We start from the raw sequence: 27,100 nt of genomic DNA on the forward strand, positions 1-27,100 counted from the left end.
GTTACTTTTTGGGGGTTTCTAATATATAAGGCCCTAAAAGCCACTTCACAACTGAATTGGCCCCTGTAAAAATAGCCTTTTGAAATTTTCTTGAAAATGTGAGAAATTGCCTCTAAAGTTCTAAGCCTTGTGACGTCCTAGAAAAATAAAAGGATGTTCAAAAAACGATGCTAATCTAAAGTAGACATATGGGGGATGTTAGTTAGCAACAATTTTGTGTGTTATAACTGCCTGTCTTACAAACAGATACATTTAAATTGAGAAAAAAGCTAATTTTTGCAATTTTTCGCTAAATTTTGGTGTTTTTCACAATTAAAAATGAACATATCATACAAATTTTGCTAGTAAAGTCCAATGCGTCACGAGAAAATCTCAGAATCACTTGGATAGGTAAAAGCATTCCGAAGTGATTACCACATAAAGTGAAACATGTCAGATTTGAAAATTAGGCTCTGTCAGAAAGGTCAGAAGTGGCCAAAGCGGGAAGGGGTTAAAGAGGCTCTGTCACCACATTATAAGTGTCCTATCTCCTACATAAGGAGATGGGCGCTATAATGTAGATGACAGCAGTGCTTTAGCGGGACAAGTTGTCGTTTTTCACTGCACCATTTATTGTACCATATAATGCAGGGGTGGGGAACCTTTTTTCTGCCAAGGGCCATTTGGATATTTATATCATCATTCGCGGGCCATACAAAATCATCAACTTAAAAATGAGCCTGCTATATTTGGTCAAACATCTAATTAACTCAGCCCTAATGTGATGGCTGGAACTGCTGCTCTTTGGTGAGGTGTGTAATGTTAGCTGGCATTGATGATGTTTCTACTGCGTCTAAGTCTGGAGCGGTCGACTCTTCGATAAGTTTTGAAAAGAGCTGCTCGCAGCAGTAAGTTGTTCCGACTTAAAGGGGTTTTCCCATCAGCGACATTTATGACATATCCACAGAATATGCAATAAAATGTCTGATAGATGCGGGTCCCACCTCTGGGACCCGCACCTATCTCTAGAACAGGGCCCCCTAAACCTCTTTTTAACTCTCCGCGTTACGGCTGATTTCCGACCAGGAGGAAGAAAACAGCGTAGCTCGCTGAGCTGCGCGGTTTCCATAACTCCCATAGTAGGGAATGGCATTTACAGAAGCAGCGTAGCATGTGAGCTACGCTGTTTTCTTATTCACGGTCGGAAATCACAAGCTTCAGCCACAACACAGAGGTAGAACAGGATTTAGCGGGCCCCGTTCTATAGACAGATCTGGGACCTGCACCGATCTAACATTTATGACATATCCTGTGGATATATCATAAAAGTCCTTGATGGGAAAACCCCTTTAAGTCAAATGGCCTCACTTCATGTGTTTAGGACAGGCCCTAAATGTCTCACTCAGACCGCCGCCATACTTGGCTCCGTCTGCCCTCCTCCTGCTCTTAAATGTGAGTGCGTGAGTAGGGTGGATGGAGCCAAGTAGAGAATGCCAAAGCGGCAGCGGCTGTCAGTGAGGTCGGGGCGTGCTGTGACGGGAGTGGACCAGTCCAGTCACCTGACGTCACTTACGTGAATAAGGTGACTCAGGTCAGGTGACTGGACTGTGCCGGCCCGGGAGTGTACCAGTCCGGTCACATGACCGATCCACTCTTGGGCCGATACGCACCGACCCCACTCAAAACCGCCCTACTCCTGTTCCTAAATGTGAGTGAGTGAGGCGGACGGAGCCAAGTAGGGAATGACGTGCCGGCAGCACAGTCTGAGTGAGGTCGGGCCAGACCAAATGATCTCGCGGGCCTTATACCCTCAATATGATGTATTGGAAAACCGGGAAAAAAATTCTTTGTAGGGAGGAATAGGAAAAAAACTGCGATTCGTCAATCTTTTGAGGGGTTTCGTTTTTACATCTTTCACCGTATGGTAAAAATGGCATGATCCCAAATTACTATTTTTTTTTTTTATGTTTTATTACTTTTACAAGGAAGAAGCGAATTTAAAATAAAATTTGTGTTTTGTTGCCATATTCTGAGAGCCATAACTTAATTTTTCCATCGAAGCGGTATGAGGGCTTACTTTTTGCGGGCGAGCTGTAGTTTCTATCGGTACCATTTTGGGCTACAGGAGACTTTTTGATCACTTTTTGTGAGATATGATGTCACCAAAAAATAGTAATTCTGCTGTTTAAATTTGTTATGTTTTAGGATGTTTACCGTCCGAGTTAAATAATGTTATACTGTAATAGTTCAGACTTTTACAGATGCGGCGATACCAATTTTGCTTATTTTTTACATTACTATAGAGGAACAATTAGATTAGATAAATTTTTTTTTTTGCTTTTACACATTTTATTAGTCCCCCTAGGGATCATTAGATTGCTGGTACAATACACTGCAATACTAATGTATTGCAGTATATTGTAATTTTTACAGGCTCCTGTACCGAGGAAGGGCTTAAAGAGGCTCTGTCACCACATTATAAGTGCCCTATATCCTACATAAGGAGATTGGCGCTATAATGTAGGTGACAACAGTGCTTTTTATTTAGAAAAACTATCTATTTTCACCACGTTAGGAGCGATTTTAGCTTTATGCTAATCAGTTTCTTAATGCCCAAGTGGGCGTGTTTTTACTTTATACCAAGTGGGCGTTGTACAGAGGAGTGTATGATGCTGACCAATCAGTGTCATGCACTTCTCTCCATTCATTTAGTCAGCGCATAGTGACACTGCGTTGTTCACTATGTGCTGTACATTAACGTTACTGAAGTGTTTAGACAGTGACTAGACATTCACACTATACACTCCTCTGTACAACGTCCACTTGGTCTAAAGCAAAAACACGCCCACTTGGGCATTAAGAAACTAATTATCATAAAGCTAAAATCGCTCCTAACGTGGTGAAAATAGATCGTTTTTCTAAATAAAAAGCACTGTTGTCACCTACATTACAGCGCAGATCTCCTTATGTAGGATATAGGGCACTTATGTGGTGACAGAGCCTCTTTAACAGGAAATTAAGAAAAGCAATCCTGGGGGCCTTAGACACCTCGACTGCCATGAATAAAAACATTGGCACTCTGCAATCGCATCGCATGGGGGGGGGTGAGCTGCCGGGGGGGGGGGTGCCCTCCAATTTCTAATGTCTTAGATGCTGCGATCGTGATTGATCGCAGCAATTAAGGCGTTAAACGGCCAAGAACAGCGTGATTGATGTTCCTGCCCGTTAGTCCCGGGTGTCAGCTGTACGGAATCAATACTGTAGTAGACTTTGCTATTCATTCCGTTAAAACGACGGAACCCTTACACAACGGTGACAAACGGAAACTACTTGCACTGGATCCGTCACCAATAAAATCAATGGTGAAGCAAATGGAAACCTAATGTTTCCGTTTGGATTCCGTTCATGGGTTCCCCTGACAGAAAGCTCAGACGGAACTCATGAATGGAGTCCCAACACAGACGTGAACGAAGCCTAACAACTATATATAGATAACACGATCCACCATTGACAATATGTGATGGACACCGTTCCCCCTCCTCTCCCTTCCTGCACAATGCCCTCTGCACAGAACGCAGAGCACGCCTAGAAAACTCTCCCATAGAAGTCAATCGGTCAGCTCATGTTCACAGGTTCTATGGTCCATGTGGCTGCTGTAAAGCATCTCTCTAAAGGCTGAGCTCAGGCAAGATGGCTGCCCCATAATCATATACAGAAAATAGAATTAATAAAAAAAAAATTGGGTGTCACCATCTGGATTTAAGTAGGACAAAAATATAGGTGATACTTTCCCTGGGTATTCTTTGTTATTCCAGCATCTAGCAAGTGGCCAGTGGCGTTTGGATCTTGATAGATAAGTACTATGCAGGTACCGAATCATTTGCTAGTCTAGATAGACAATTTAGGCCCTAGCAGCACATAACTAAAATACAATTATTAAAACATGGAGCAAAGTCATTGAGCTTTTTCTGACCACAAATAACTTCACGGCAGCCTTACCTCTTGTAACTGCGGCTCTTTCTTCTTTGATGACATGTTCAGGTGTTTATCTAGATTGCTATAGTTCTTGTCGGTTTCTTTATCAAACTTTTTCTTTTCTTCCTGTGTAATAGTAAATGCATGCTTATTCCTTATATATTCTTTTAATTTTAGACCAAGGCACAAGAAAGTGAAGAAATGTGCATTTTCAAATGCGAGGTAGTTCAAAATTTTAAATAAAAAATGTAGAGAAATGCAAAATAGAACACATTTATTTTTTTTTGTGCTTTTCACAGGTTTCAAATGAATATTTGCACAATCAAATTCCTTCAGGAATTTTGAGGCAGAATTTGAACTGCTTGCACGTATTTTTTTCGCATTTTTCGCCCGAAGGCCCTTGAAGCTAATGGGAGGTCAGAGGCGGAAACTGCGGCAAGAAAGGACATGACTTTTTTCCGTGAGCGGCTAAAAGCGCCCAGGAAAAAAAAAACGCCTTTCCCTCCCATTGAGATCAATGAGGGGCGTTTTTTTGCATTCAAAAACTCTGTGTGAACTGACCATAATGATATTTCTTTATATAACGGATCTGTCTGCTTAATATGCTGCCCTATGTAGCGGCTACGAATAGCCAAAAGGCACAGTTTTCTTAAATTACTTAGTGTCTGCCATTTTGGCTACTAATAGTACAGACATGTAGCTATATATTCTCCCCTATGCTACCCTTACATCACTTTTTAATTCATTTTTTGTGGGAGATGAAGCGATGAAAAAACTGCGATTCTGGAGTTTTGTTTTATTGTAATAGTTCTGACTTTTACAGACACGTCAATACTAGTTATGTTAATTATTTGTTTTACAATAATCTCGGGGGGGGGGGGGGGGGAATGGGGATTTTTTAACGAATATTTTAATTTTATATATTAAAAAAAACAACTTTATTTTATATAACTTTCTTTTTCACTGGTCCCCATAGGGGACTTGAACCCGCGATCGTTGGATCGCTTTCATCATATACTGCAATGCATTAGCAGGGATTCAAAGGAGTACAAATAGGGCAGACCTGGGGGCCTTCCTCAAGCCCCCAGACTGCCATGCCAACCATTGGCACCCCACTATTGCGTTGCAGGGGGGCAGCTGGGGGCCACCCCCTCCCCGTTTCTAACCACTTAGATGCCGTGGTCGCTATTAACAGCGGCATCTAAGAGGTTAAACAAGTGGGATCCTGCTCGTTACACACAAGTGTCGGCTTTAAGATACAGCCGAAATGCTCGCTCTATGGAGTGGGCTCAGCCCGTAATATATGTGTATATATATATATATATATATATATATATAAACACATACATATATATATATATATATATATATATATATATATATATATATATATATATATATATATGATGCCAGGTAGGGGTTAAGGTCTATGGACACAAATCAAAACCTAGGAAGATTTATTAAGACGAGCGTTTCATACGACTTCATAAACACTTAGCTGGAGTAAGATGCTAGTCGTTTATTAAGAGGCGCACGCCTCATAATACGCTTTGCATCTTTCGGCTGGAAATGAACCATCAATTCTCCCATCAGATATAACATTAAAATACTGTATACTGCCCTCAACTCTTCGCTTCTAAACCTTAATTTATTGTCCAGGTGTCAGAAAGGGAGGAGGGGCCTCTGCCTTGCTACACCCCACAGAGTGAAATCTACAACAACTATGGGATGGCAATGATTTACGATAAAATTATAGTAAGGCTTCATTCACATATGCGTCAGGGCTCCGTTCAGGGGTTCTGACGGAGCTTTCCATCAGGGGTACCCATAAACGGAACCCTGACTAAAACAAACAAAGCATAGGTTTCCGTTTGCATCACCATTGATTTTAACGATGATTGATCCAGTGCAAATAGTTTCCGTTTGTCTCCGTAGTGCAAGGGTCTGTTTTAACAGAAACAATACCGTAGTCTACTAAAAGTACATTTTATTGGAAAAAACTATATTTTTTCATTTTCACGGCTTAATTCTAATGGCGCTCCTTCTCTTCTGATACTTGCCATGTGCCCAAACAGCAGTTTATGACCACATATGGGGTATTTCCGTACTCCAGAGAAGTTGCTTTACAAATGTTCTTTTTTCCTTTAGTTGTTGAGAAAATGAAAAATTTTGGCTAAAGCAACGTCTTATTGAATAAAAGGGATTGTTTTTATTTTCACTGCCAAATTCTAATACAATCTATGAAACACCTGTGGGGTCAAAATTCTCACTATACCCCTAGATTATTCCTCAAGGGGTGTAGTTTCCCAAATAGAGTCACTTTTGGGGTGTTTCCGCAGTACTAGTACTACAGGGGCTCAGCAAATTCGACATGGAGTCCAGAAACCATTCGAAAAGCCAATGGAACTCCTTACCTTTTGAGCCCAACCGTGTGTCCAAACAGCCGTTTATGACGGCATATGGGCTATTGCCATACTCGGGAGAAATTGCGTTACAAATTTTGGGGTGCTTTTTCTCCTTTAGTTATTGTGGAAATGTAAAAAATAAAAAAAATATTAGTTAAACCTACATATTAATGGAAAAAACTTGTGGCCTAATTCCAATAATTTCTGCAAAAAAACCTGTAGGGTCAACATGCTCACTATACCCCTAGATAATTTCCTTGTAGTTTCCCAAATGGGGCCACATGTGCAGGGATTCCATTGTTTAGGCCCCTCAAGGGCTTTGCAAATGCAACATGGCCTCTGCAAACCATTCCATCTAAATTTGAGCTCCAAAAGTCATTTGGCGCTCCTTCCCTTCTGAACTCTGCCGTGTGTCAAAACAGCCATTTATGACCACATATGGGGTATTGCTATATTCGGGAGAAATTGTTTTACAAATGTTGGGGTGCTTTTTCTCCTTTAAAATTAAATTTTTCCTTTTCACGGCCTGATTCTAATAAAATCTAAGTAACACCTGTGGGGTCAAAATTCTCACTACACACCTAGATAAATAAATTGTGGGGTGTAGTTTCCAAAACTAGGTATTTATTGGGACGTTTCCTTTGTTTTGGTACCACAACACCTTTACAAACCTGACATTTTGCCTAAAACATAACCCAATAAAAAGAAGGCCCCAAAATTCTCCTTTGCTTTTAAGCGCGATGCTTCAGTCCCTTAGCACACTAGGGCCACATGTGGGATATTTCTAAAAACTGCAGAATCTGGCGAATACATTTTTAGTTGTATTTCTCTGGTAAAACCTTCTGTGCTACAGAAAAAAATTAAATGATAAAGATGAATTTCTGCAAAAAACAAAAATGAAACTAAATTTCACATCTACTTTGCTTTAAATTTCTGTGAAACGCCTAAAGTGTTAAGAAACTTTCTTAATGCGGTTTTGAATTTAGGGGAGTTATGTTATTATTTTTCTGTTAGGTACATACATATGGTGGCATTATGTGGGGATGAGCAGTGGGGGGCTCATATGGTAGCTGCTGAGGGGGCATTATACTGTATGGAGGGCATTATACTGCGTGGGGCATTATACTGCGTGGGGCATTATACTGTATGTGGCAGCTATGGAGGGCCATATATTGTATGGGGGCATTATAATGGGGGGGCAGCTATGGAGGGCATTATACTGTGGTGGTCAGCTATGGGAGGAATTATACTGTGTGGGGGCAGCTATGGGGGGCATTGTACTGTGGGGGCATTCATGGGGTCTGTCGGGCGAGGCAGCTGGACATAAGCATGCGCAGGGGTCTGGTGGTGTTGGGTAGGGGTAGCCTTTAGCAGAGTGCTAGTAGTGAAAAGAAAAATGATCCGGAGCTTGTATACGTAAAATATAACTTTTACTAGGTTTCCTTAAAATTGAAGGTACTAACATACATAAAAAATGATTCCATATATTCATACATCATCATCGTAGATAACATTATGTCTTGTATATCCAGAACGTTTCTTTTTTGGAGATTTTTCAACAAAAAATAGACAGCGCGATATCTACCTAGTATCGGGATAAACAAACATATTGTTTGCTTTCAGAGAGAGAGTTTCTCATGTACTTCCTTAATACAGTTGACTATTTTGGTCATAGATTATGGGGGTCACCGCTGCCAATACCCGTTCAGATGCAAGATAGTATATAGTATAAGCGGATCGGGGGTCCGCTCTCCGTAATGAAATCCTCCCGCCGCGTTTCCTCTCGGCCAAACGATTCCTCGGGGGAGATGGGCCATTTTTACCAGAGTTCCATAGGTGCTGGTACAGGTTACTTGTGGCTGTCGTTTCAACAAAAAGCAGCATGTGCTTGCAGTGGCAAGGAATTAATCACCCATATAGTGTGTGGGTTTCAAATATTGGCGCTCTCTGCCCGTGACTATGGCTCTGGGGTTGCCCCTGACAACACTGTCCATATATGGACAGTGACGTCAGGGGCTTCTGAAGCGGAATCCCCAGCCAGAGCTTCGGCAATGCTCTGGACGGGGGCTGTGTGGCACTACCTGGGAGGGGGATGACGACTGTGTGGCACTACCTGGGAGGGGGGCAGCCTGGCACTACCTGAGAGGGGGGCAGCCTGGCACTACCTGAGAGGGGGGCAGCCTGGCACTACCTGAGAGGGGGGCAGCCTGGCACTGAGAGGGGGGGCAGCCTGGCACTGAGAGGGGGGGCAGCCTGGCACTGAGAGGGGGGGCAGCCTGGCACTACCTGAGAGGGGGGGGCAGCCTGGCACTACCTGAGAGGGGGGGGGCAGCCTGGCACTACCTGAGAGGGGGGCAGCCTGGCACTACCTGAGAGGGGGGGCAGCCTGGCACTACCTGAGAGGGGGGGCAGCCTGGCACTACCTGAGAGGGGGGGCAGCCTGGCACTACCTGAGAGGGGGGGCAGCCTGGCACTACCTGAGAGGGGGGGCAGCCTGGCACTACCTGAGAGGGGGGGCAGCCTGGCACTACCTGAGAGGGGGGGCAGCCTGGCACTACCTGAGAGGGGGGGCAGCCTGGCACTACCTGAGAGGGGGGGCAGCCTGGCACTACCTGAGAGGGGGGGCAGCCTGGCACTACCTGAGAGGGGGGGCAGCCTGGCACTACCTGAGAGGGGGGGCAGCCTGGCACTACCTGAGAGGGGGGGCAGCCTGGCACTACCTGAGAGGGGGGCAGCCTGGCACTACCTGAGAGGGGGGCAGCCTGGCACTACCTGAGAGGGGGGGCAGCCTGGCACTACCTGAGAGGGGGGGCAGCCTGGCACTACCTGAGAGGGGGGGTCTGTGTGGCACTATCTACCGATGGCACTAGATTTAGATTTATGGGGGTACAAACTGGGGGCCTACCTTTTACATGGGGGCATAAACAGGGCCTAACGTCTATATGTGGGCCCAAAGTGACGTTTTCTGCCATTTTACTGCCGCCGAGAGTTCCCCTGGAAAGGGGCCTACTAAGTCTGTGTCACCCAAGGGCCGACATAAACCTGGTAACCTCCGCAGCGTATGAAACGTGGTCAGCGCGTTCGTCCACTCCATCCAACCCTTCCTCACACCATGATGTGCTATTAAGTCGTGGTGCGCAAAGGGGTTCATTTGTGCTGAATTGAACCCACTACAGTTTTTAGCATAAAGTACTTACTAGGACTGTTAATATGGCTGTGTGAAAGCAGCCATAAACTAGATCTGTCAGATCTCCTATGCTGCTGCCATGGATAAAACAACGGTGAAGTAGTTGGTCCAAATACAAAATATTTATTGCTCAATCTTACAATAAGTTGACGTAAAGCAGGTCACCTGGTACTTAGCATAAATGGCACATGCCCCTCCATCAGTCAACAGGGGGTTTATAGAGCATTAGACTAAACAACCAACATTATCTCTTGGGCTTCAAATCCAGCCAATCCAGGAGCAGGCATACATATTGTTCTAAGTTGTCTCCTTATCTTCCTGCTACAGAAGGTTGTGGACTGTGTAGTTGGATAGTTCTTGAAACTCTTTGTGGTTTTGTAAAGGCCCTCACATGGGCAAATGATCAGGCCAACGAGCATTCCTACGAACACTTGTTTCCGATGATTGCCCTGTGTAAAACAAGGCAAAGGTCAGCTGACAAGCAAGCAAACGCAAAAAATATTTCTTTAACCCCTTCCCGACATTTGTCATATGGATACTTCATGGAAAGCCAGTGCTTCCTGCATTTTGCCGTATCCATACGACAAATGGTGGACACCGGCTCAGAAGCTGAGTCAGTGCCACGATCCCCTGATGTCAGCTGGAATGGCTGATCCCTGCCATTAACCCCTTAAATGCACCGTTAAAAAACGATCGCTGCATTTAGGGGGTTTGCAGCTCATCGGCACCCCAGCAATGAAATTGCCAGGGTGCCAGTGGCTGCAATGGCAACCGGAGGCCTAATACTGGCCTTCCGGTTGCCTAGTGCCGACGCCTTCCAAGCCATCGACGGTGGATGTCACGAATTCCTGCCAACAACCCCTTAGATGTAGCGATTGCTGCATCTTAAAGGTTGGCAGCAGATCGGCAGCCCTGCATGTGTTAGCAGGGCTGCCAACTGCTGCTATGGCAACAGGAGGCCTAACAATGGCCTCCTGCTCTGCCATTACGGAAGCCGATTAGGCTCCGCCCAGAGGCAAAGCCTAATCGGCTTGCCGTCAGTGAACGACTGACAGATCTAATACATTGCACTACATAGGTAGTGAAATGTATTAGAAAAATAATCAGACAGCTGAACTATCAAGTACCGTAGAGTAATTAAAAAAAACAAAAAAAAACAAAAAAGAGGTAAAAATGTGTAAAAATAAAAAAAAGTTGTAAAACATAATTAAATCTTCAAGTAATAAAATACAACACAATCGATCGCTCTCTCTTATCAAGTCCTTTATTATTGAAAATAATAAATAAACCATACATACTTGGTATCACCGTGACTAACAGCCTGAACTATAAAAGATATGTTATTTATTCCACGCGGTTTAACGGCGTAAAAGAAAACAATGCCAGAATTCGGTTTTTTGGTTACTTAGCCCTACATAAATTGGAATAAAAAGAGTGATCAAAAAGTCACATGTATCCAAAAATGGTACTTATAAAAACCATAGCTCATCTCACAAAAACCAAGAACTCCTACAGCTTCATCGTCAAAAAAATTATAAACTTACGGTTCTCACAACATGGCAGCAGAATTTTTTTTTTTTTTACAAAAGTAATTTTATTCTGCAAAAAGTTGTAAAAACATAAAAAAGTGCTATAAATTAGGTATCGCTCGAATCGTACTGACCCGCAGAATAAAGTACATGTAAATTATAACACATGGTGAACGCTGTATAAAAAAAAATAAAAAAAACTATGCCAGAATTGTTTTTTTTGCTCATCTTGCCTTCCAAAAAATAGGATAAAAAGTGATTTAAAAAAGTCACATGTACCCCAAAATGGTACCAATAGTAACTACAGCACATCCCGCAAAAAAAAAAAAAAAAGTCTTTAAAGTCTCATTCCACGAAGTCTATAAAAAATGTAATTTATTAGTTAAGGCTCCAATAAGTCAGAAAAGAAAGAATATGCAATTCTGCAGGCCCGAGGGGAACATTTCTTCTGTTTGTAAGGCCAGATTCAGACGAGCGTGTGCATTTTGCGCACGCAAAAACCGAGGCATTTTGCATGCGCAAAAAGGCACTTGACAGCTCCGTGTGCCCTGTTCATATGGATGCGCGGCTGCGTGCTTTTCGCGCAGCCGCCATCTTTATGACACTCCATTTGGATGTTTGTAAACAGAAAAGCACGTGGTGCTTTTCTGTTTACATTCATTCTTTTACTGTTATTGCGCGAATAACCCTTGTCCCACGGAAGCGCTTCCGTGGAGCATGCGTGATGTGCGAAAAACGCCGAAACATAGAACATGTCGCGAGTTTTACGCAGCTGACTAACGCTACGCAAAACTCACGGACTGTCTGCACTGCCTCTTAGACTTGTATAGGTCCGCGCGAGCCGCACGAAAACCACGCGGCCGGCACGGACGCAAAACACGTTCGTCTGAATCCGCCCTAAAGGAGATTTATCAAGGCCCTTCCTTAGGGAACCAGGAAGGGTAGAGACCAACACATATCTGCTGGAAGCGAGGGTGCCCATATTATACCAGGACAACACTTCCCCAGCAAAATTCACCAACCTGCAAAGGTGCGGGGTGTGGACCAAAAGGGGAATAAGAAATTACATTTATCAGAGCGACACTGGCCTGTGCAGAAAGGATTGCTTCACAGCGTAACACACATCTATGGATTATTTTATTGGTTTTTTATTACCCCATTATACCACCTGACTATGCCCCTGATATACTCCACTCAGCTTAAATGTACCCCAACATTATAAACTGTAAAATTCTAAACACTACTAGCAAGCAAAATCCACGCTCCAAAAGCAAAATGGTGCTGCCTCCTACTGAGCCCTACAGTGTGCCCAAACAGCTGTTTCCTTCCACATATATGGCATCGCCATACCTAGGAGAACCCTTTTAACAATTTTTGGGTTGTGTGTCTCAAGTGGCACAAGCTGGGCACAACAGATTTGCCACTGAAATGGCATATATAGGGAAAAATGTAAACTTTTACTTTGCACCATCTGCAGCGCATTCATTTATGGAAAAGACCTATGGCGTGAAAATGCTCACTACACCCCTTAATAAATGCCTTGAGGGGTGTAGTTTCCAAAATGGGGTCACTTCTCAGGGGTTTCTTTTATTTCACATCAGAAACTTTGCAATTGTGATCCAATACTTTGTAAATCGCCAAATTAGTCCTCAATTTCGCATGGTACTCGTGCAATCCTGAGCCCTATCAATCGTCCAGGCAAAAGATTAGGGACACATGCAGGGTGTTTCTAAAACCAGGAAACACAGCATAATAATTAGAGAGCTGTCTTGTTATGGTGGCACAAGCTGGGCACCACATATTGACATATCTATGGAAAAAAATCCAATTTTCACTCTGCAACATCGAGTGCACACTAATTTCTGTAAAACAAATGCGGGGGTTAACATGCTCACTACACCCCTAAGTGAATACCTTAAGGGGTGTGGTTACCAAAATGGGGTCACTTCTGGGGGGTTTCCACTGTTTTGGTTCCACAGGGGCTTTGCAAATGCGACATAGTGGCCAGAAACCAATTCAGCAAAATCTGCACTCCAAAAGCGAAATGGCGCTCCTTCCCTTCTGAGCCCTACCCTATTGTGTGCCCAAACAGCAGTTTATGACCACACGTGGGTTATTTCCGTACAACAGAGAAGTTGCTTGAGAAATGTTGGTTCTTTTTTTCCCTTATCTGTTGAGAAAATGAAACATTTTGAGCTAATGCTACATCTTATTGAAGAAAAAGTTTTGTTTTTTTCTTCTTTTCACTACCCAATTCTAATAAAATCTATGAAACACCTGTGGGGTCAAAACGCTTACTACGCCCCTAGATGAATTCCTCAAGGGGTGTATTTTCGTAAATGGAGTCACTTTTGGGTAGTTTCCACTGAACTGGTACCTTAGGGGCTTTGCAAAAACGACATGGTGCCAACAAACCAATCCAGCAAAATCTGTACTCCAAAAGCCAAATGGTGATCCTTCTATTCTGAGCCCTGCCGTGTGCTCAAATAGTAGATTATGTCCACATATGAGGTATTTCCGTACTCCAGAGGAGTTGAGGGGCTTTTTATTCTTTATTTCATGTGGACATTATTTTTTTTTTAGCTAAAACGACATCTTATTGGGGAAAATTTAAAAGTTTCATTTTCACATCCAAATTCTAATAAAATCTATGAAACACCTATGGGGTCAAACTGCTCACTACACCCCTAGATGAATTCCTTGTGGGGTGTCGTTTCCAAAAGGTGCTCCTTTGCTTCCGAGGCCTGTGTTTCAGGACATTAGCACACTAAGGGCCACATGTGGGATATTTCTAAAAACTGCAGAATCTGGGCAATAAATATGGAGTTGGATATCTCTGGCAAAATCTTGTGTGTCAGAAAAAAAATGATTAAACATGAATTTCTGCATAAAAAAAAAAAAAAAAGTACGTTTCACCTCTACTTTGCGTTAATTCTTGTGAAACGTCTAAAGGGTTGAGAAACTTTCTAAATGCTGTTCTAAATACTTTGAGGGGGCAGTTTTTAAAGTGGGGTGACTTATGATGGTTTGTTTTGTATAGACCCCTCAAAGCCACTTCAAAACTGAACTGGTCCCTGTAAAAATAGCCTTTTCAAATTTTCTTGAAAATGTAAGTAATTGCTGCTAAAGTTCTAAGCCTGGTAACATAGAATAAATGATGTTCAAAAAACTGTGCCAATCTAAAGTAGACATGTGAAAAGTGTTAATTAGTAATACCACACAAAACCGTTGCTATCCGTGTTACAAGCAGGTACATTAAAATTTAGAAAAATGCTGGTGTTTTTCACAATTAAATACTGAATGTATCGACCAAATTTTACCACTAACTTAAAGTCCAATGTGTCACGAGAAAACAATCTCTGAATCGCTTGGATACGTAAAAGCGTTCCAAAGTTATCTCCACAAAGTGACATGTCAGATTTTAAAAATAAGGCTCTGTCAGGAAGGTCAAAAGTGGCTGCAGCAGGGAGAGGTTAAAGGGGTTTTCCAGGGATACAAAATGTTTGTACTTATACTATGTCTAAATTAAATAAACTTTCTAATATAAATTGTATCAAGAATCGGAACACTTTTGTTCCTATTCCCCCTACCTCCGGCCGGCCGTAATTTCTGCTTTTCGTTCAAGTGTTTTTTTTACTTGGACACACGCTCGTGCACAAGCGTTATTATGCAGACAGACGTGTGTTGATACTTCACTGAGTATCGACACAGGTCTGTCATTGAAGCATAAGCAAAGAATGAACGGCACGGGAATTGAGGATGTGATCCAATAGGATGCCTCAAACCCAGGACTTCTGACATAGACCTGGGTTTGAGGCATTCTATTGGTCAACAGCCTCCTCAATGCCCGCTCCGTCCATTCTTTGCTTCGCTTTCATGCTATTCCTCTGTGCTCATGCGCTGCTCGCCCTTTTCGGGACGGGCAGCTAAAGCAAAGAAAATGTTGACGGCTTTGAAGCATAAGCAGAGAATAAACGGCGCCTGCATTGAGGACGCTGTGATCAAATAGGATGCCTCAAACCCGAGACTTCTGACGTAGCCCTAGGGAGACTAAAGTAGCAAGGGGTTAAGGGAGGTAAACGCTGTAAAAACACAGCCCAAAACACAATGTAGGGATCGCAGTTCTCTTCCCAATTCAATGCCACAAATATTTTTTTTTCCGTTTCCCAGTACAATATATGGTACTTTAAATGGTGACATTAAAACCTACATCTTATCCCGCAAAACAACAAGCCCTTGAACATCTAGGTCGATGGAAAAATAAAAAAAAGTTATGGCTTTTTTGAAGGCGGGAAGGAAAAAACTAAAATGGAAAAACTAAAAATAGCTGCAGCACCAAGGGGGTTACGTAAGGCTATTATAAAAAATAAACCTAGACGATTATTACCTGACCCTAAAATGTGGGGCGGATCATGAGACTCTGTGGTAAAACTGCTAAAGCTGACAAGTCTTCCAGCCATGTTAAAATACGTAATTGTACTTCTTCGTAGGGGAAGGAAAGCAACAACCCTTCTCCTCTGATCACATTTTTTGGTCACAACGGTAGTTTTATTTTTAGTCTAGGTCTACTCAATAGACAGTGCAGACATGCACTACATGTAAAAATAGATGAGCAGCTATACTTTACATGTGCGGATATAAAAGAATACAAATAGATACAGCTGATAGTAGTGTAGATAATCCTAATAGCTGGGTTTTATTTGGCTCAATAATGCAAGTTATGTCTGCACAAAATATTTTAGCCATTATCTTGCAGTTATGACAGTGCTGCCAAACAATAGCTGATCCTTCCCCAAGAATCTTGAAATACAAGTTGTCGTAGAATTCCTTTTTTGGACGAGGACCTCATGCAGTACCCCTATCCAAGAAAATATTCATCCTGAAAAATACAAATCTGCAGTGTTATGGAGGGCCTCACTTACTTTACATAGCTCACAGGCCAAGCAGTTATAGAACAATAAATAATTTGTTCCCCTTGATGCATAGGAAACAAAAATGCACTAGAAAATAAATACATTAATACTAGTAAAGGCAAAACTAAAACCGTGAAACACAACAGTTTACTAATATGCCAGTAAAGACCATAAAGCTGGCCATCCACATCAAGTGACTGTCAGATGAACACCCTGTCAGCCATTCCTCCCCAGTCAACCATAAACGCAGCTGAACCTGCATGTTTATTTTAATGGGGAGAGGGAAATAAGCGGCTGCAAGACATGTCTGGTAGTGGTGTATCTCACATAGGCACAAAGATCAGGCATGTCCTAATCCAAGATGTCCGTACCCTCTAACCACTGAGACATCTGCCATCAGAAGAGTCAGGAGGCCCCCATTACATAAAATCGACAGCCCATCGGCATGAAGTCTGCAATTATGGATGACTTGTCTACACCACATTATAAGTGGCCTATATTGTACATGATGTGATCGGCGCTGTAATGTAGATTACAGCAGTGTTTTTTTATTTCGAAAAACGATCATTTTTTACGGAGTTATGACCTATTTTAGCTTTATGCTAATGAGTTTCTTAATGGACAACTGGGCGTGTATTACTATATGACCAAGTGGGCGTTGTGGAGAGAAGTGTATGACGCTGACCAATCAGTGACCAATCAGCGTCATACACTTCTCTCCATTCCTTTACAAAGCACATACACAAACATTAACATTACTGCAGTGTCCTGACAATGAATATACATTACCTCCAGCCAGGACGTGATGTCTATTCAGAATCCTGACACTTCGCTAACGTTTCTGTGAGATTTACAGCAAGTCAAGCGTAATGCCGTTTTAAATGACAGTTTACAGCGTAATATCAAGAGATTACGCTTGCCTTGCTGTAAATCTCACAGAAACGTTAGCGAAGTGTCAGGATTCTAAATAGACATCATGTCCTCGCTGGAGGTAATGTATATTCAGTCGGGACACTGCAGTAACGTTACTGTTTGTATATGTGGCTGCACATAGCGATATAGCCATATCACTATGTGCTGTGTAAATTAATGGAGAGAAGTGTATGACGCTGATTGGTCACCGTCATACACTTCTCTCCACGACGCCCACTTGGCCAAAAAGTAAAAAACACAGAAATATTAATAATAAAATCCAAAAAGGAAACTGATATAAATGTCTACAGGGTGAACTTAGGAAGCTGCTTTTTTTTGCTTTAAAGAGGCTCTGTCACCAGATTAGAATTGCCCTATCTCCTAAATAATGTGATCGGGGCTGTAATGTAGATAACCGTGGTTTTCCTTTTGAAAAACGATCATCATTTTTGAGCAAGTTATGAGCAATTTTAGATTTATGTTAATTAGTTTCTTAATAGACAACTGGGCGTGTTTTTACTTTTTACCAACTGGGCGTTGTGAAGAGAAGTGTATGAGGCTGACCAATCAGTGACCAATCAGCGTCATACACTTCTAATTGTTCCAGCCCATTGTTACAGTGTGATTGTGCAGTGAAAGAAGCTGGGCTGGAACAATGAGAAGTGTATGAGGCCGATTGGTCACTGATTGGTCAGCGTCATACACTTCTCTGTACAACGCCCAGTTGGTAAAAAGTAAAAACACGCCCAGCTGTCTATTAAGAAACTAATTAGCATAAATCTAAAATTGCTCATAACTTGCTCAAAAATGATAGTTTTTCAAAATAAAAAAGCACTGTTGTTATCTACATTACAGTGCCGATCAGATTATGTAGGAGATAGGGCATTTATAATCTGGTGACAGAGCCTCTTTAAAGCAAAAAAGCAGCTTCCTAAATTCAGTTTCCTTTTTGGATTTTATTATTAATATTTCTTGGGTTATAGTTCAAGAACATATCGCTTTGCACAAGGGGTTTCTCTCTTCAGTCGTACATTACAAATACTTTTCTACTACAGGGAAAACAGGTAAAAGTGGATTTACACGGGCAGATTTTCTGACCGGTAAGAGTGCCGATCGACAATACAGCAGGTTGATCAGCACTTCTTTACTCCATTTAACCCCTTAATGACCAGCCTATTTTAGACCTTAATGACCAAGCCATTTTTTACGTTTTTCCATCGTCTCATTCAAAGAGCTATAACTTTTTTATTTTTGCGTCGACATAGCTGTATAAGGTCTTATTTTTTGCGGCACAAGTTGTAATTTTTAATAGCACCATTTTGGGGTACATAGAATTTATTGATTAACTTAACTTTTTTTTTGGGGGGGGGGGGAATAGAAAAAAAACCCTGCAATTTCGCCACACTTTTTTGCGTCCTAAACACCGTTTACCGTGTGGTATAAATAACTTTACTCAGCGGGTTGTTGCGATTGCGCCGATACCAAATTTGTATAGTTTTTGTATGTTTTACTACTTTTACACAGTGAAAACACTTTTTTTTCAAAATTATTTCTTTTTGTGTCTCCATATTTGAAGAGCCATAACTTTTTTAGTTTTTCGCCGATGCAGTTGTATGAGGGCTTTTTTTTTGCGGGACGACTTGTAGTTTTTAATCGGTACCATTTTGGAGTAAATGCGACTTTTTGATCACTTTTTTTAAGGCAGGATTCAAAGAAAACAGCAATTTTTGCATTGTTTTTTATTTTATTTTTTTACGGCATTCACCTTGCGGGTTAAATGATGTAATAACTTTATAGTTGGTGTCGTTACGGATGCGACGATACCAATTATGTGTAACTTTTTTTTACTTTATTTTTTTTAATAAGGGGAAAAAGTGGGTTTTTCATTTTTTTTTTCACTTTTTATCCTACAATTGCATTTATAATACACTGCAATACTTCTATATTGCAGTGTAGTATGCCTGTCCGTGTAAAGCGGACAGGCATCTGCTAGGCCATGCCTCTGGATTTAACGGCTCCCTGCTGTTTACTTATTCCGATGCAGCGCCGTAAAAAGGCTACTGCATCGGAATAAAACCCGTTAGTGGCCGCCATAAAAGCACTATGGGGCGGTCACTAACGGGTTAAACGGGTCAATGATGTTCTGAATGGGGACAAACCATCGTTCACACAATCTTTCGTCCTCACACATTTGCATTTAGTCGGCAGCACATCCTTTGCGACATGTGCTGCCGACAAGCCACTATTTTTCAGGAAGCATAAAAAATCCCAAGAGTCAAAGTTTGTTGACTGATCGCTGCCTTGTTTACACCAGGGCAATAATCAAGAACGAGTGTTCGTACAAACAATCGTTCGCCTGATCATTGGCCTGTGTAAAAGACAGAAAAACCTTTCTATTTTAGCATATTTGCAGACGACAATCCCTCAGTGAATCAGTTAAAGGAATATTAAAAAAAAATACCAGCAATTTCTTTGAAAAGGTCAATCAGTGTTTTGTGCAACTTTATAATGAGTTTTTATGAGATACAGCTATTATGTATACAGAGCAGCTGTATCTTATGCTGAATCCTGTACCCGTCAGGTTTGCGGGACTGACTAGTTCAGTGAAAGGGGGTGCTGCGTGTCTCTGACACACAGGATCCACCTGTTAACCATCACATCTAAGTTCGTAACTTTGAGGCGATAGGTTACAGGTGAATCCTGCGTGTCAGAAACGCAGGACCCGCTGACACTAAACCCGTCAGTCCTGTGGACAGGACTGATTCAGGTCTTCGCGCACGATACAGCTGCTCTGTATACAGAATAGCTGTATCTCAAAAAGTAGAAAAGGAATTTTTAATAAAAGCTAATTATAAACTTGCACAAAACACACTGATTGACCGATTTAAAAACAAAAAGCCTTTAACCCCTTAAGGACCGGGACTGAAAAGGCCTTAATGACCAGCTACATTTTTCCCGCTCTGCCTTTCAGCAGCTATAACTTTTTTATTTTTTCATTGACGTGGCCGTATGAGGCCTTGTTTTATGTGGGAGAAATGCTTATTTTTTTACAGTTTTTATTTAACGTAGGGGCAATAAAATATATTTTATGCAAAACAATTAATTAATTTATAGGTTTAGGTTAAAAGCCCTTCCCTACATTTGACGAAACTGAACGCCATAGACGCCATAGTCGGGAAGAAGGGGTATGGCGTGGTCTCAGCATACTCAGCCTGTGTTGGCTGAAAAATACGCATCCCCCCCCCTTGCGACACTATGTGCCGATGGTTGCCATGGCAGCCTGCGGGTCTAATGAAGGCCCCCAGATCAGCAAACTTTCTGCTCCCATAAGGCTACATTCACACGGGCCAGAGGGCCCCCATAGAAGTCAATGGATCAGTTTTTAACAGCCGTCAATATATGTAACAACTGTTAAAAACGGTTCTGTGACATTGGGAACTATTGGTTCCCACTCTGGCACAATGATGCTGAATGCCCTACACACTCACCAATGCAGCACCGTCTTCTTCAGGTGTGGTTTCTAGTCTTCACGGATTCTGCGAAGGCAGAGACCACACCTCAAGAAGATGGCGTTGCACTGGTGAGTGAGTAGGGCTGTGTGGCATCATCTACAGAAGGGCTGTGTGGCATCATCTACAGGGGGGCTGTGTGGCATATACAGGGGTGCTGTAAATAGTGTCTAGGTGAACATGTGACCTTCCTTTGGGTGTTTACAGGGGGGTTGGGACAAAAAAAAGTCTGACAAATGATATTTATCAGTTTATTTAATGGTCATGAAAAACGGATGCTAAACGGATGTCAAACGGCCATTAAAAATGGACAGACGGACTGGAAATGGATGAAAATTTGGAGACACACTGATAACTAACTAGTTCCCTTGCTGACTATCGGCTGCTCGATGACACTCACCGATGCAGCGCCGACCTCTTCAGGTGTTGTCTCTCGTCTTCATGGGTTCTGTGAAGGAGGCACGATGAGTATGTAGGGCATTCATGTCGGGCCGTGTGGCAGCATACACAGGGCGGCGTGTGGCAGCACGCACAGGGCGGCGTGTGGCAGCACGCACAGGGCGGCGTGTGGCAGCACGCACAGGGCATCATAGGCAGGGAGGCGTGTGGCATCATAGACAGGGAGGCGTGTGGCATCATAGACAGGGAGGCGTGTGGCATCATATACAGGAAGACGTGTGGCATCATATACAGGAAGACGTGTGGCATCATATACAGGGAGGTTGTAAATAGTGTATAGGTGAACATGTGACCTTCCTTTGGATGTTTTCAGGGGGCTGGGACAAAAAAAAAGTCTGACCAATGAAATTCATCAGGTTTTTTTTAACGGCCATGAAAAACTGATGCAAAACGCATGTCAAACCACCATTAAAAACGGACAGACGGACTGGAAATGGATGAAAATTTAGAGACACACTGATGCAAAACGGCCATAAGAAATCCGACAGTTGATCAGATTTTAATGGACTTTTTTTTTCACTGTCATGTGAATATAGCCTAAAGCCCTGTTCCCTGCCAACTTTATGCTCCCATAATGCTGCAAAAAATAAAATAAATTAAAAGTGGGGAGGTAAAACCCACAACAAATAGCAGATATTGCAACAGAAAAGTTGCGATTTTGCTGTAAAAATCGCTGCTCAGAATTTTTTTTTATTAAACTTACCCAGATTTCTCTGCTTCTGCGTCCAGCCTGGCCTCCAAGAATGACGTTTCATCGCATGGACTGCTACAGCTAATCACAGACTGCAGCGGTCACATGCGATGAAACATCATCACAGGAGGCTAGGCTGCAGGACATAAGAGGGATGCGTGGTCATGCACAGAGGCCCAGTGAGGCCGAATAACGCTCCCTGGGGAGAGGTTCGCTTTGGCACGCTATCCCTGGACATCCTCACTGGTGCCACCCTGATCCGGAGCTCCCTCTGAATAGCCACAAGCAGTCCCTTGCAGAAGATAGCAGGTGCGGCCACCATCTTGGATTAACTGCTGCAGGATTTCTGTGGAACTTCATCTACTCTCCTGAGGTATGGCAAGTGGCCTTGAATTGGATTAATAGATTCCCTGGGGGTACTATATATTTTGCTTGGGACCCCCTAGCATTAGATCCTCTCTAAATATGTGACTGATGCAGCATCTGGAGGACGTTTCCCCCTCCCTATTCAACCGCTACTGTGAAGTATAATCCTGGTGCACTAGCCCTACTACATTGTCTGTTCTTAGACATATATAGTCTGTGACTTAACGGTAATGGCGCCCTCCAAGCAGTCAAAAATCACTGACAAGATGTAGAAATCCTCAGGAACTGTGCCTGGGCCACATGCCTCACGACCGGCAGAGGCTGTTGCCTTTCCTTTCACCAACATTCTCCCACGGAACCATCTATGTTGGATGTTCTTAAAGCCAACACAGAATCCCGTACAGTATTAACAGAAAATATAGATGCTCTCCAAATGGACTTTGGCCTCGTTAGAGCTGATGTACACACATTACGTGAAAGGGCTACCGAGTCCGAGCGGCTCCTATCTGACCTAGAAGATGCAGTGACCCCTCTTAGACTACTGGGATTCTAGAGTATCCACTCAAGCTCTAATTGGAAAGCCAAAATGGATGACATGGAGAATTGTTTAAGGCAGTGTAACATCAGTTTTGTTGGTCTTGGAGTTGAGAAGGCGGAGAAGCCTTCTTGGAATCTTTGCTTAAATTGTCCTTCGGACAAACTGCATTATCTCCCATGTTCCGCGTGGAACGAGCACACCGTATCCCGACCAGAGCTCCCCCACCTGGAACACCTTCACGTACATCTATTGCCAAGTTTCTCAACTTCAAAAGATAGAGGCAAGCTCCTGGAGCTGGCCAGAAAACAAGGCTCTCTGAAACACTATAACCAGGATGTGCGAGTTTTTCCTGACTACTCCCTGGAGGTACAAAAGCCGAGGCAGCGTTTTACAGAGGCCAAAAAGTCCTTGAGGGAAAAGCAAATCCCATATTTCATGGCTTACCCTGCAAGGCTTAGGCTAGTGCACAATGGTTCTACTATATTTTTGGATAAACCAGAGGATGTCTTTTCCTGGATGGACCAGTGTGCGATTTAATTCATTAGTTCCTGACGTACTGCATCTTTCTGTGCTACAGACCACTATGGATGCGGAACTCGCTCCACACCAAAGAAGCCCTCTTCGGAAGATCCTTGTGCCTGTACTTCGAATTGCTGGGTGGATTGAGGATTGGCTTCCCTTTCCGCTCTGACGAAGCGCATATGAGCCCAACCGTCTCTTATGGTCTTCTCCTCCGAAAGATATCCCACACTTTGCGTTCTGTTATGCTTATTTTATGTTTGTTGAATTCCTGATTCTTCTTAGGGAAGGGGATTGCCCCCACTTTCATCTAAAACATTTAAACCTTATTTTCTAATCCCAGTTTTGCCTTTACCTGGAGCGTTACTGGATTTCGGAATAAAGACCCTCATGTTTGGAGGGATGGGTTTTGTTCGTTCTGGCTTTCCATGTCTTTTTCACTATGTGAATATGATGTGTAATTATGTGTGGATTTGTGATTTGACCTTCCAGTCAGCTGAGAGTCCTAGTCCCTCGTGGGAATCACGCCTTCCCACTTATACCCCATTTTCTATATAGTAATGATGGAGACATTACAGTCCCTTTAAATAAGCTCCCATGGAATATTAGGGCCTCAATGGTAAGTTCAAGAGGACTCTGGTCTTCAACTTTGTATCCACTTATAGCCCACATATAATACTCCTCCAGGAAACCCACCTGTTTGGCTCTAGGTTCAAGGCTCTGCATAAACCCTTGATTAAACTTGGATATTATTCCTCCTTTTCCAGCTATGTATGTGTCTCTTTAATGGTCCACAAATCTTTGCAATGTGCGATTAATACTGTGAAGACTGATCCATTATTTTATTTTGCCGTATTTTACTTCATTCATTATTGTGAATATTTATAATCTTCTGCCAGCCTCTGTCCAGCTCCTGCATGAAGTAATGGTGCTAGTGAGGAGCCTTGGCCCTGCACCCCTCCTATTACTTGGTGATTTCAATCTCCTCCTTTGTCCGGAGTTGGATAGACTGGGAGGGGTGGCGGGTGCGGTTTCCCCCTTGACGACGTGGGCGGATCTGTATTGCCTTACAGAAATATGGCGAATGTGCCATCCACAATATTGGGCTTACTCGTCACTCCTCGGCCTATAGATCTTTCTCAAGTATTGCTCTTTCATTTGGGAATATCACCGCTCTTGTGTTTGTAGTAGCTGCTGAACATCTTCCTAGAAGTGTCTCGGATCATTCTCCCCTACTGGTCAGTTTGGGATTCCCGGACGTGGTCAAATGTAAAATTTGGAGACGGAGTCCTCTTTGGTTCTCCTGTAAAGAGGTTCTGTGACCTCCCTAGAAACAGAATTGCTGAGCTTTTGGGATATCACGACAGTGTGGTTTAGTATGGGATGCTTTTAAAGCCTATACAAAAGGGAGTGGTTATACGAGATGTCTCCTCTCATAGAAAGAGGTGTAGCGGCCCAGCGAGTTGACCTGGAGATTGGTCTGATGAGGGCAGAAGAAGCTTATCCCAGATCCAGGAGCACCTCAGACTTCTTGACTTTCTCCGCCAAACATGAATATAATTTACTCTTGATAGAACTAACTGGGAAGAAAACCCTATACTCCCAACAAAGGTACTTTGTGGAAGGAGACAAAAACAGCCTCGTTAGCATATCTAGCTAGAGATGGATGACACAATAGCGAATCCTATCATGGAGGTCATATCCCCAGCAGGTATACTGGTTAAAGATCCTTTGTCCATTAATAAAATATTTGCCCAATTCTACTCAGAACTAAACTCCTACGAAGTGACGTATTCTAGGACTAGTCTAGAAGAATACCTAAATACCATAGAATTCCCTTTTCTGGATGAGGAAGATTTTAACTTTTTGGAAGCTGACCTAACTATAGAAGTCGCCACGACGGTAATTAACTTTTTTCAAATAGAAAAACCCCAGGCTTAGATTGAATGGTATAAATCTCATGTGGAGTTGATTGCTCCACGACTACTTATCCTCTTTCAGTCTTTGTGTGGGGAGACAGCCCTCAACTCTGAGAGAAGCCCTTATAGTGTTGATTCCTAAACCCCGTAAAGATCCAAGGGACTGTGGATGGATCCTATAGACCCATCTCCCTTCTCAACTGCGATGTCAAAATCCTTGCAAACATTCTATGAATGCATTTGCGGAAAGTGATATATCATGTTATTCATCCAGACCAAATTGGATTTATGCCAGGTACAGCCACAGACATAAAATTTGTGGAGATTATTCACTAATCTCTCATCCACCTCTAACCCACTTGGCTCCAGAATTGGCACCTACTTAGACCTGGAGAAGGCATTCGATTCGGTAGAATGGTCATATTTTTGGTCAGTATTACACAGATTTGGGTTTGGAGAACGCTTTATCCAGTGGATATTTGTTCTATATTCGCAGCCCATAGCGAGTGTTTAATCTAATGCTTAGATCTCCCCCTCACTTGCCCTAGCTCAGGAGACTAGACAAGGGTTCCCTCTGTCACTTTCTCTATTCGCATTAGTGATTGAACCCCTTGCTCTGGCCATAAGGAGCTCCCCGAATATAGCTGGATATGCTTTTAGGGGGAAGGGAGGAATGAGTTTCGCTGTACACAGACTATACCCTTGTTTTCCTTAATGACCCGGGTCCATCACTGCAAGCCCTGCTAACATTATTTGACAAATTTACATTATTTTCTGGTCTGCGGGTTAATTGGTCCAAGTCATTGCTAATGGTGGTGGATGCGGGAGCCTGGGGGCAACTCCCCCTACAGTGGGAAGACAAAATTCCATACCTTGGTATTGTAATTAGTCCTGACACACACACTATTATAACAGACAACATATATCCACAGCAGCTTAAAGGTGGATTTTGACAAATGGAGGCACCTGCCCCTCTCGGTAAGAGGTCGTATCAATCTGCTTAAGATGAAGTCTCTCCCTAGATTCCTATACCTCTTTCACAACTCTCCTGTTTGGTTGCCTCTCACAATTTACTCGAAAGTAGATAATGACCTCAGATCCTGTATTTGGGCAGGTGGAATCCCTTGAATTGCCTTTGGTACACTCCAACTGCCTACAGAGCAGGGAGCTCTGGCTTTACTGAACTTATACTTTTTGGCTAGTCAGCTGGTATAGGTCTGGTGGTGGTTTGCTCAGACATCTAAGCCCAACATCTTTAGGCAACCCTGCTAGGATCCTATAAGGCCCTAGTCAATTCTTTATACAGACAGGCACCCCCACCGGGTCACCTGCTAACAATACCGATGCAGACAACCTTGAGGGTGTGGCAGAGGTCTCTACTCCTTTTTCAATCCCAGGTGCTGTCCTGGTCACCTAGGACGCCTCTTTGGTATAATCCACTTCTGACACACATATGGAGACTTTCCAATCCTAATATGTGGATCGAACTGGGCATACGGACTTAAAATAAGATTGTCACTTTAACACAACTCAGGACTAAGCACCAAGTCCTATCTCATTTGAAATTCCGATACTTTCAGCTTAGACATGACCTCTGGTCGCAATTTGCGGGCTCTGATTAATGGTTGTGCACATCCCCGGTGGAGGACTGGGTAACACAGGAGACATGAACCAAACCAATGTCCACACTTTACAAAACAATTAAGGGTCTCTTCTAATAAACTTGACAGAGCCTTGGATAGATGGTCTTAGACTCTACCCTCTATATCCACTGATTATCATAAGGAAATGCTGACTGCCTTGATTGGCTTATTCAAATCAAATTCTTCCACCAAATTTACTACACCCCATCTAAACCGTTTAGAATAGCTTAGCTCTTCTTTCATATGTTTTGGGAGTGCCCAATTATATCTGATTTTTGGTCCGAAGTGTTGGAATTTATCGAGTCCCAAATCAGACTTCCCCCTATATTAGATCCCAAGGTCTGCTTACTTCTCCTGGTATAAGAGCTTATTAATATTGTAGCTACCAGATCCCTTAGGATGTGTTTATTGTTCTATGCAAAAGTGGTTATTCTTCTGAACTGGAAACACCCAAAAAGGTCCTTACGTTGCAAGCGTGGATTGAACTAATAAATTCCAATCTCCCTCTCTTTAAACTCACTTATGAAGCCTTTGGATGCCCAGATAAATTCATGAA

At 42.8% G+C, this 27,100-nt stretch overlaps 1 protein-coding gene across 3 annotated transcripts in view; it reads right to left on the reverse strand.

The window, feature by feature from the left end:
• The window catches only part of ARHGAP10 (Rho GTPase activating protein 10), a 394,713-nt gene that overhangs the window by 285,926 nt on the left and 81,687 nt on the right, over positions 1-27,100 (reverse strand). For 2 of the 3 annotated variants that reach the window (XM_075860369.1, XM_075860370.1), the window contains exon 5: positions 3,979-4,080. The exons of the other annotated variant lie outside the window; for it this stretch is intronic. In XM_075860369.1, coding sequence (XP_075716484.1) covers positions 3,979-4,080 — 102 coding nt within the window. The remainder of the gene's footprint in view (positions 1-3,978; positions 4,081-27,100) is intronic. 3 annotated transcript variants of the gene reach the window in all.

Source organism: Rhinoderma darwinii, chromosome 1 (genome assembly GCF_050947455.1).
Source record: "Rhinoderma darwinii isolate aRhiDar2 chromosome 1, aRhiDar2.hap1, whole genome shotgun sequence".
Classification (NCBI taxonomy): domain Eukaryota; kingdom Metazoa; phylum Chordata; class Amphibia; order Anura; family Rhinodermatidae; genus Rhinoderma; species Rhinoderma darwinii.